Here is a 10,626-nt window from a genome sequence, read left to right as displayed (position 1 = left end):
CAAACCCCTTCATCCCGGCTGGTGGCAGGAAGGACGCAAGCCACCATCAGTCCCAGTGGTGGGGGGAGAGGGCAGCGCAATCACTTCATCTTAATGAAGAACTTTCCCGTGAGGGTTTCCTAGTGCCTAAGCTGCAGCTGGCACAAAGACAAAGGCAGACGCATGCCGGACCCCACCGGAAGGCAAATGTTCTTCCTGTCCCTGCAGGGTCTGCGTGAAGTCTGTGGGCTCTGCTTGCCAGCCCACCAGTGGCCACACACTCCTCCCAGCTCTCCCAACGCTTCCACAGGCGCCTCCTATACACAAGGGCAAATCTTTATTTACAGAGCAGCAGTACAGGGGACACAAACATCACCCCAAGGAGACAGGAGCTTCTCTCCTTCAGGGCACGGCAGCAGCAGGTAAGACACATGCCCCCCCGGCAAGGGGCACCACATCCCTCCCAGAGATTGCCTTGCCCTCCCAGAATGTCAGCACTGTTGCTGGTGCCCTGCAGAAAAGCACAGGTGAGGCAGTCCTGGTCAGAGCCCCCCAAAAATCAGGCTGGAGAAGAGGCTGTGCTGCCCTGCCCCAGCCCACAGTAGCCAGGTGGGCATGTCAGCACAAAGCTGGGTCTTGGGCACTAGAGACACTGCACTGACGAGGGAAAGTGGTGTTCTGCATCTCATCTGGGAGAGGAGACCCCAATAGCTGCTGCTAGCAGCAGAGCTTGGAGATGCCCCAGCTCCTGGGAGACAAAGCACGGGGACAAAGCATCTGTTGTGGGGGCTTTCAGAGGCTGGGCCCGTCCCAGTCCCAGAGCTCAACTACTCCCAGTGAACCTCAGAGCCACTTCCCCAGGCAGCATGTGGATGTCCCACCCTGAGGTCCTGCACATAGAGGCAAGACCAGGCTTCTGCTGCTGCTGAGATGGCACAGGGAGCACGTTCACAGGGCCCAGGTTGCTTTTAACACCATTTGGCTAAAGCTGGACTCCAGAAACTCAGCAGTAGCCTCCCACAATTAAACCCACACCAGGTTCTCAGCCTCTGTCAAGCTGTTCCCTCCCAGGCCACAGCCCCACACGTTGCTCCCCTGCTCCCGCCTTGACACAGGAGGCTCAAACAGCACAGGGTGAAGGCAACTCACCCCTGCCCTCACACAAGCTGCCTGCTCCTGCCTGCCTTGCCAGCCCACCCTCCTTCCTCCCCAGAAGGGGAGGTGGCAGCCAGCATGGTGGGGCCCAGGAGCACCGCATGGCTGCGAGGGACACAGACTGAGGGTGAGCAGTGGGAGCTGTAGGGCTGGCCAGCCTCCTCGAGGCCCCTGGCAGTCCCTGCCGGAACAAGGCACGGGGCGCAGGCTCCTGCCCACTGCCTCACGTGTACTCTGTCTTCCGGATGTAACTGGAGGGCACGTAGCCCTGCTTCCCGTGCGCCTCGGCCAGCCACCACTCGCGATTGCCCGTGATGTCCTCAAATTGCAGGATCCTGAGTCTCTGGTTAGCTGACACGCTCAGTTCGTTGCTGTTTCGGCCTTTGAAGGTGTAGAGAGCATAATAGACCTGCCAGAGGGACAGAAGGGGACTGTCAGCTGGATGGTCACGCCACACAGCTTTGCTGTCGCATTGCACAGGATGCGTGCACTTTTGTGCCTCTCCCCAAACGGTGACAGCCCCATCCCCATCCTAGCCTCTACCAGAGCTGTCCCCACCTGCCCACCCCCGTTTGCAGCCTAATTCTCTGCCTCTGCACCTCCGCTGTTGGGAGAAAAAAATCTCATCCTAAACCTCAGCTGTGTGAGACAAAGCAGCGTCTGCCTCCCACTTCGCCCTAGTCACTGCGAGGGAGGAGGATGATTCAGCCGCCACTCAAGTGACGGAGTCAACCCTTGGCATCCCCACATGGCGGGTGGCTGAAGGCTCACCTGGTTTCCCTCTGACTCGCTGCTCTCCAGCCCAGAGTCTCTGTCCTCCACCGAGGGCGTGGGCCTGAGATGCGCTTTGGTGGGGTGCCCGTTGCGAGAGCTGGGGCTGCAGCCCAGCTCGGGGCGGCTGTAGCGGCGCTGAGATGTCACTGTACCAGCCTCCAGTGGCACCGTCCTGTCACTAGAGCCAAGCTGGGGCACAGAGGGGGAGTCTGTCTCTGAGGGGGGCTGCGGGGACTGGTACGGGTCTGCTGGGGAGGCAGAGTCCTGCAGGGGTTTCTGAGTGAAGGTGACGGCTGCCCCACTGGGGCTGAAGGTCAGCGTGGTGTTGCTGTGGGGAGAGGAGCTGCTGTGCTCTGACTCGTTGGAAGAGTGGCTGCCCACAGAGACGTCCGACTGGCTGCGGCGCGGGTTGTAGGGCTTCAGAAAGGAGCTGTACACAAAGCCCTTGGTCACTGCAGAGAGGGAGAGGAAGGAAGCTCAGACTGGAGACTCGGGGGACCAGAGGAGGGGAGTCGCAGCAGGTGCTGAGGGCAGGGAGAAGCCACCTACCCCCATTGTCTATGAGCCAGCGATTTTGGCTGCCCATGGGGTCCTTCTTCTTGATGACACCCACGATGTCTCCTTCCAGCAGCGAGACATCCAGGTCTTGGGCAGCATTGAAATTGCGGTCTGCCTGGAATAGACTCTCTGGGGGATACCGGGCCAGGAGGGCAGCTCGGACGTCATCCGACTGCAGGAGGTAGCTAGGCTGCAGAGGAACAAGTCACGTGTGAGCAACTGTCCTGGGCTTCCACACAAGCCCCGACACAGGGCAGAGGGAACTCACCAAGCCTACAAGAGGCTGCCGCCGGGCAGACTGCCGCTCCACGCTCTTCCTTTCGAAAGGCTTCTTCAGAGCTGCCTGGGACTCTGGGAAGAAGGTGAAGGCCTGGAGCTGCTGGAGGACTCGACTGTGCTCATCCTGGAAGATGGCAATGAGGTTTCCCTCCTTGCCAGACACCTTCAGCAACTGGAATCAGAGTAGGGTTGGGGATCATGGTTAGGTGACAGCTCCTGGGAAAAGTGGCCAAGAACTACAGCAGAGACCATGCCTGGTCCCAGGCCAAGCAGGGCTCTGAGCCCTGCCCGTGACTTGCATCAGGTCCAGATTTGCAGTCCTGTCTGGACCCACCTCTGAGTAGTCCCCAAACTCACGACCCAAGAGTCTCCCAGGCAAACGCTCTCCTGCCACTGCTCCAGGAGCGGCTAGAGCCTCCACCATCTCTACACACAATTGTGTCGTGACTCCGCAATCCCTGACCTGACAGCATCCCACAGGAATCCTCCCCGATGTACCTGGGGCCAGAAACTGCAGCAGCAGCTTCCCCCGCAATGGGACGGGTCCCATAGAGGCTCGGGGACAAGCCCTGTGCAGAAATTAGCACTGCACTGAGCCCAGAGCCTTGGCTGTGCTCTGGGAACCCACCGACAACAGGGGTCTCAGCTCCTCCAGGGCCAGGCGCACAAAGTCACAGTGTGCCTCGGCATAGCCCCGCACGCAGCTGGCAAAGAGCTCCTTGGCGAAGCGCAGGAACTGGGGCAGCTCGTCCAGCAGCTGGGCATTGAGGGCCTCGTAGTTGTTGCGGGCTGACTGCAGCTCCTCCAGTGTTCGCTTGTCCTTCAGCTTCTCTGCTCGCTCGGTGCAGTTGTGGAAGTCGAGGAGCTTGTCGAAGCGTTTCTGCACCAGCTTGTGGGGCCCCGCAAACATGCTCAGCAACTGGTTCAGGGGCGAGCTCACCAGCCGCTCCGTCCGCTCTTTCTGGTGGGCAGAGATGCAGGAAGCAGGTGAGATGAGGAGCTCTCTTACATCGTGTGGTTTACACCAGCAGCTCACCCTCCAGCACACAACTTCCTCAAGACCACATAGGGTCTGTCCTTCCGATGCCACCCAGCAGAGGTCCCTTCCAACAGGAATTATTCTACAATCTTGCGTAACTGTGCCAGCATGGGCAATGCTATGGAAGCACCTGAACTACCCAAACAGAGAGCTGTAACATTTCAGGTAGGGCTGAAAAAAAATGTGTATCTAAACATGCACACTCAATACACATCATAAATCCACAGCCACCAAAGCTCTTGGGAGGGAAGAGCCAAACAGGAGTGCTCACACCTCTCCCAGAATGTGTCACCCTCCCTGCAGTCTCATAGGGGTGCCCCAAACATGCGAGAGCATAGCCTCACTCACGAAGTTGGAGAAGAGCTGGTCGCTGATGAGCCGATTCACTTTCTGGAACTGGTCCAAGTCCCCACTACCCTTCTCCGTGCACAGGTCCCACATGCTCACTGCTGCCAGCGCCTTCATGCAGGCTGACTCCTGCACCAGGGACACGCAGTCAGCACAGCCATGCTTGCTGCCCAGGAGAGGCCTCCCAGGGCAGCCCAGAGCCCCAGGGACCACCCCCCCGGCACGGCTGAGGGCAGGAGCAGGTTCACAACCTGCAGGCAGGAGAGGCAGCACACAGCGAACCCCATGGGTCAGGCACGACACCCAGATTGACTCACCCGGACGTGCTGCAGGTAGAGGGAAAGGTCCCGGATGAAGGACTTGATCAGCCGCTCCTGCATCCGGAAATTTTTCTCTATCTCTTCAAAGGCTTCATCCTTCATCTGTGAGAGAAAATGTCTCAAGTGAGGCAACGCAGCAACTCCCAGAGTGTGGGATATGGGGCCTCCTGCCCACAACCTGGACAGCAGAGATGGGTGCTTCAGATCCTAAGCTCATTCTGCCTTGCTGGCCTGGATCAGAGATACTCATTGGGGAAGAGGTGCGAGGGGACAGCAGGTACCACCACCTTCTCAAGCAGCAAAGGATGTAAGTGCACCTGGCAGCTGATGTGTATTACCTGGGGCGCAAAGCCTGTGAGATGCTTGAGGTGACTGCTCACACGGTTGGATTTCTTGATGATAGAGTGGATGTTCAGCTTGGAGATCTTCTCCATGAGGCTATCCTCATCCCCTTTCCGGTACTTTAACACTAAAGAGATTGATGTAGAAATCAGAACCCTTGTCAGCACAATGCCCATGTCTTACAGTGCCGAATCAACAATTGCCTTGCTGGCTCTCCCCTTCCCTAAGCCTCTGCAGTCCCAAGTGCCCATCACGCCATGCCATGCCTCGCCTCATTTTGAAATCCATCACTGTGCCATCTGTAATCCCCTATTTGGCTCTTGACAGGCCCTATGCTTTGTAGACCCACCATTCAAACTCTTCCATAGGATTATGAATAGCATTAGCATAAGATGACACAGGAGATGGTGTACAATAATCACTTGACATATAGAAAGTGTTTATATTGCTTCTTCAGCAAATATGAGCAATCGTTACAGGCAGCCTATGGCATCTCAGCTTCAGTGGGGCTATGTGGAAAGAGTAAAGTGTAAGACTTGCATGAGTCAGGGGCTTCCAAGGGAAAACAGAGGGGTTGGCTGGCAGGTCAAAGGGAAAAATTTTCTCTCTCTGTTCAGTCCCAGGGAGGCTGCACTTGGATACTGTGCCCAGTTTTGGTGCCCCCAGGTCAAGAGGGATGTCAGAGAACCAGAGCCCCTGACCCACAGGGAGAGCTCAGCCAGGCTGGGAGGAGGCGGAGGGGGGTCTGCTCACAGCCAGCAGCTACTTCAAGGGCAGCTACAATGGTGATGGAGCCAAACTCCTCTGAGCAGCGCCAGGCAATACAACGAGGGGCAGCAGCCAGAGCTGGCAGCTTGGGAGCTTCAGGGTGGATCAGGGAGGACAGCTTCACCGTGAAGGTGGTGCAGCCCTGGCACAGCACAGCAGAGAAGCTCTGAAATCTCCATCCTTGGGCGTCAGAGAGAATTGGCTGGAGGGAGCGGCAGCTGATCAGAGCCAATGTTGGGGACAATCCTGCTCCCAGCAGGAGGTTGGACAGGAGATCCCAGAGGGCTCTTCCAGCCAGCGCCTGTGTGATTCTGTCCTGTCTACAGATATACCTTCAAACTTATTCTTCAAATCTCGGTAAGACAGACTGCCCTAGCAGATTAATTCCCTATTTGTGTTGCTTAAAACTGCATTTTTTTAACTTTAAGTATATATTCTTTTTTCTTATCATTATTTTTGTTTTCATTTAATAGCCATGTGGTCAGCAACTGCATATATTTTGTGTCTCTGTATCACAAGAAATAGCTAAAGTCAGATGTGTACAGCATTATTCTATGAATTGTATCTCATGCTCAGATTTTTAAATGCAGCTCTTCTACTGCCCTGCTGCGAGGGCATAGTCTACTGGGGGCAGATTCCACCCATGACTGTGGTTGCCAGATAACGTTCAGGAGCTGACAGACACCAACCTCAACACACTGTCCCTTGCTCCCCAGTGCTACCCCGCTACTCACCCAAGTCCTTCCGGCGCTTGTATTCGTTGATGTTGACGTTGATTTCTTTGACTGCTAGGACAGCAGCTGTGAGCGGTGCCTTGTCAGGGTGAGCCTCGGGGGTGGCGTTCAGCAGCTCCATCAGCAGCAGCGGGTATCGCATCACCCTTTGCACTGGCTTGATGAGGAAGGAGCCCAGGTTAATGTAGTTTGTGCAGCCCCTGGGAAGTTGACAAAGGAGATGCGCCAGGTTTCAGTCCAGCTCTGCCACACAAATTCTGCCCTCTCAATCCAATGCAAACCAGACCCAGAACACCAACACCTCTAAATCCACTGTACTCCCTAAGTCACGCCATCCTCATTTCCAAACTCACTGCACTCCTGAAGCTCTCAGACCAAGCCCAGGTTTGCAGACCTCACTCACACCAGGTGACCCTTCCCAGCCAGGATCCTCTCTATCACCAGACCCACCGTGAAATCCCACATAGGCACAGCCTCACACTTGCTTCAGACTCTGTCCCACCACCCAGCTGCCCAGGTCTGTCCCCCAGTGCAGGACAGACTGATTGTGCTCAGGAACCGGAGTCAGTGCAGGGCTCCTCTCCCGGCTCCTTGGAGATGACGGCTCTCAAAGCCTGTTTCCTGCCCAAGGCCTCCCCCCGCCTCATCACCTGTGCTGCCTGCCTGTGTAGCCCACCCATTGCCTCTGCTGCGATCACGCCACAGACACCCCACTCCTCCCAGACGTGCCTCCACAAGGCACTGTTAGGGCCCCCCAACATGCACCCAGCCGGTGGCAGGAGGTTAGTTACAAAGGAGCAGCCAGGGCAAGACAGACAGACAGGCGGGGGCTAACAGGAAGGATGCACTTACCACTCACTGTATAGGCTCCTGCCGGCCCAGAGAGTGCCAAAAAGCAAAGAAAAGCAATGGGTTAATGGGGCGGCAGGTGTGCAATCCCGCAGCCAGCGCCTTCACCCTGTCCTACAGTGACGCTGCCAGGGCAGCAGGCAACCCTGTCCCCCCAGAGCACCAGCTGGTGCTGCCGGCTACCTGGGGTATTAACCTCCACAAGCTGGAGCCCTGGCAGTCGCTGAGCTAGGCAAAGTGGCTCCTTCCTCACCAGACATGGTGGGGCAGGGCTTGGGGAACAGGAGCCCTCAACCCAAGACATGCCCCCTTCTATGTACCTTGGTGGCTTCTGCTCAGAGTTAAAGGGGGCCTACAGGTGTTCCAGCACTTGTGCACTGGGGCAGGGAGCCATTTGAACCCAGAGCCTCGTCAACTATGCAGTGACATAGCCAGCTCCTCTCCAGCCAACCACCTGAACTGTCCAAGCACTGCTGGCAGAGGGGCAGGGATGTTGGAGACTGACCCCCCTACTCCAGCCTGGTGGCCACCACAGCCAGAGGCTCCAACCTGAGGCTATCCAGCAGGTCCAGGAGTAGTTTCTGCATCTTCTCATCCTTCTCATAGGTTTCCAGCAGTGCGATGGCCTCATCATGGTTCTGGCAATACACCCTGTAGACGCTCTCCAGCTCTGCACGCTGTGTCAGGAACACTGGCCCTGCAGACAGCAGCAAAGCAGGACTTCAGTGTCTCCTAGTCTTCATCTGCCTCCAACAACGCTGGCGTGTCTCATGGTGAGATGCCCAGTGTCCCCTTTCCACAAACACAGCTCAAGACAACAGTGCTACCACAGCACCCAGTACACCTCCTCATCACCCACTAACACAGGGAGATCAATTGATCCAAGTCTCGCAGGGGTGAAACTGGGGACACTGGTCACTGGAGCTGCACAGAGAGCAAAGGCACAGGCTGCCCAAGGCCTGAGCAGCAAAAGCTGGCAGTGCAGCAGTGAGGAGTGGGCCTCGCTTCAGGGCAAGGGGCCACAGAGGGCCACAGGCACTGTATTTCTCAGCATAGTGACCCATGGGGCAACACAGATCTCCTTGGCTTCGTTACTGGACTGATGAGTGGTGACAGGGATCAGTGGGGAGAAAGCCCAGCCCCAGTGATCCTCTCCCACCATTTAAACTGTTCTGCCGTGCCACTAGCAAAGGCCATCCCAGCCTGCTGAGAAAAGTTAACAGGAAAATTCATACCGATGGCATCTGAAGCCTCCAAGGTGGACAGCAGTTGCTTGGAGAAGCTAATCACCATATGGATGTTTCCAAAAAGACCCTCAAAGTCTATGTTCTGCATCTGGGGAATGGGAAGAGAGATGTCATGGATGGGAGAATATGTCCCAGTCAGACCCAACATCCCCCGCTTGCCCTCCTGCAACCCATCAGTCCTCAGCTTCACAGAAGCCACCTGGTGTGACCTCCTGCCATCACGGTGACCTCTGTACTCACTCCCTCATCCCCAGTGCACTGAAACTCTCACTCCTCATGTCATACCACAGTGCCCTCCTCTTTCCCAGGAATTTCATCCATGCCTCTGTTCACCTGTTATTCTCCCTCTCCTCCCACCAACTCTGTCCCCATGCCAAGACTGCATATTTGCTTTTTCTTGACAATGAATTTAACCTAAAAACTAAATGAAGAGGAACATTTCCTGCCTCAGGAAACGAATCTGTGACACTTTCTGCCAGGTCTCTTGCCCTCAGCAATGGTGAGATCTCAGCAGGATCCCAAAACAGATGGGCTATTGCTATGAGTGCAGGGAACAGCGAGAACCATCCTGTTCCCCTCAGCATAGCTGAATTTCCTCTGAGGGTTCTTGTGCTGCTGCTTGGCCACCTCTGAAATCAAAGTGGACTCAGTATCCTCACCCTATCCCACCAATGCTGCACTACAGCTTGGCCTCCCCTGCTCCTACCTGTGCCTGCTGCAGGGGCACCATGATCCTCTCCACACACATCTCCAGGTCTCTGATATAGTCCCGCTCTGTCTGGAGCAGTTCCTCAATAACCTTGGACCTCTTCTCCAGCATCCTTTGCTCTGGGCTCTCAGTGGCAGCCGAGGACGTCTCCAGGGACGGTGTCTGGGAGGACAGGAGAGTCATCTCTGCAAGACAGACAAGCGAGATCAGCATCATTCAGCAAGGATGCAAGGACAGGAAACAAGCAGCACCTGAACTGTGCCACACGCGACCTATGAGACTACCAAACACAACTGTTAGAGAGCAAGACTGTCCATCCAACAGCCTTTCCAGAGCAGCCAGTCCCGGCACTCCCCAGCCCAGGGCAGCGGGGAGACCCAGTTTGCTCCCCTGGTGACCTCGCAGCGCCAGTAACGCTGCAATGCCACCCCGGTGCCGGGCACCAAGCAGCACAAACCTGCTCCAGACCCTCCCCCCTGACGCCGGCCGGGTCCAGACCCCCTCTCTGCGGCTCCAGGAAACTCCGTGGGGCCGAGCAGACGGGAGAGGAGTCCCGCTCCTCTTCCCCGACAAGTAATGGCGGCCGCCCCCTCCCCTCAGGCTGGGAACAGGGTCTCCATTCTCCAGCCCCGGGGCATTTCCATCTGAATGGTCGAAAAGGCCTCGGGCACCCACAATGGGGCTGCCGGCGGCAAAGCCTGGAGCTGGACCACGGCGACTAGCGCCACGCAGGGCCGGGAAGGCCAGGGTGGCGGCGGCAGCCGCCGGTGGGAGGCCGGGGTGGGCACCCGAGGCCTGCGGTGGCCAGTTGCACCCCGTGGGCGGCCGCGCTGCCCCGGCGGGCAGCCCCAGGGTGGGGAGACCCCCAGGCCCCCAGCACAGCCCAGGGACCTGCTTTGTCCCCAGGGCACCCTACCCCCCCGCAGCAGCCTCCCGGCCTTACCAGCGGGTGCCGGGGTGCTCGGCACAGGCAGCATGGCTGCCCTGCCTGCAGGGCGCCGGGGGGAGCGGGCAGCCGCCCACCCTCCTCCTCCTCCTCCCTGCCCCAGGCCCCCGGCCGCCGGTTTTCCTCCTGGTTTTCTGTCCCACCTGCGGCTCCCAGGCCAGCCCAGCCCCCTCCAGTTTTCATTGAGACATTTTATCCCTCAGCAGATTCCTGGGCCTCAGCCACTTTCTGCCCTACCTGCCTGCTTCTGAAAGCAAACGCCCTCCGGGCAAAAAGCACAGCAACAGTAAACCAGCCCACCCCCACTCCACCCCCCCGCCCAAATTCAGGAGACCGCTCTCCAGCTCCTCCCCGGGACACCCCTCAGGGGCAGGGTCTGGCCCAGAAACACTCGGGTCTCCCCCATTTTACAGCTGCTTTGCAGAACCGAGGCCCAGCCCCCCCCGCCCCCGCGCCCCTTGCAGCACCCCAGCCCGCCTCAGGAACGGGATTTAAGGCCAGCTGCTGGTTTGACAAATGCCCATCCGCTCCTGCCGCCTCCCACGGATCCCCAGCCGCTCTCCCTCAATGGGATTTTAT

At 57.7% G+C, this 10,626-nt stretch overlaps 1 protein-coding gene across 12 annotated transcripts in view; it reads right to left on the bottom strand.

Moving 5' to 3' along the window:
* Positions 1–301: 301 nt before the first annotated feature.
* The window catches only part of DNMBP (dynamin binding protein), a 36,358-nt gene continuing 26,033 nt past the window's right edge, over positions 302–10,626 (bottom strand). For 6 of the 12 annotated variants that reach the window (XM_074591067.1, XM_074591066.1, XM_074591065.1 and 3 more), the window contains 13 exons: positions 9,099–9,286; positions 8,381–8,480; positions 7,695–7,842; positions 7,149–7,166; positions 6,297–6,496; positions 4,791–4,921; positions 4,450–4,554; positions 4,133–4,261; positions 3,374–3,706; positions 2,735–2,917; positions 2,458–2,656; positions 1,906–2,360; positions 302–1,543 (listed from right to left, as the gene is read on the bottom strand). In XM_074591067.1, the coding sequence (XP_074447168.1) occupies positions 1,358–1,543; positions 1,906–2,360; positions 2,458–2,656; positions 2,735–2,917; positions 3,374–3,706; positions 4,133–4,261; positions 4,450–4,554; positions 4,791–4,921; positions 6,297–6,496; positions 7,149–7,166; positions 7,695–7,842; positions 8,381–8,480; positions 9,099–9,286 (2,375 nt within the window). In that variant the 3' untranslated portion in view covers positions 302–1,357. Of the gene's footprint in view, positions 1,544–1,905; positions 2,361–2,457; positions 2,657–2,734; positions 2,918–3,373; positions 3,707–4,132; positions 4,262–4,449; positions 4,555–4,790; positions 4,922–6,296; positions 6,497–7,148; positions 7,167–7,675; positions 7,843–8,380; positions 8,481–9,098; positions 9,287–9,558; positions 9,733–10,044; positions 10,177–10,626 lie in introns of those variants that run through there. The other 6 variants (XM_074591075.1, XM_074591077.1, XM_074591073.1 and 3 more) reach the window with 5 other exon arrangements.

Source organism: Larus michahellis, chromosome 6, assembly GCF_964199755.1.
Source record: "Larus michahellis chromosome 6, bLarMic1.1, whole genome shotgun sequence".
Lineage (NCBI taxonomy): Eukaryota > Metazoa > Chordata > Aves > Charadriiformes > Laridae > Larus > Larus michahellis.
Note: the sequence above shows the minus strand (reverse complement) of the source record. Positions and strands in the feature narration are given on the sequence as shown.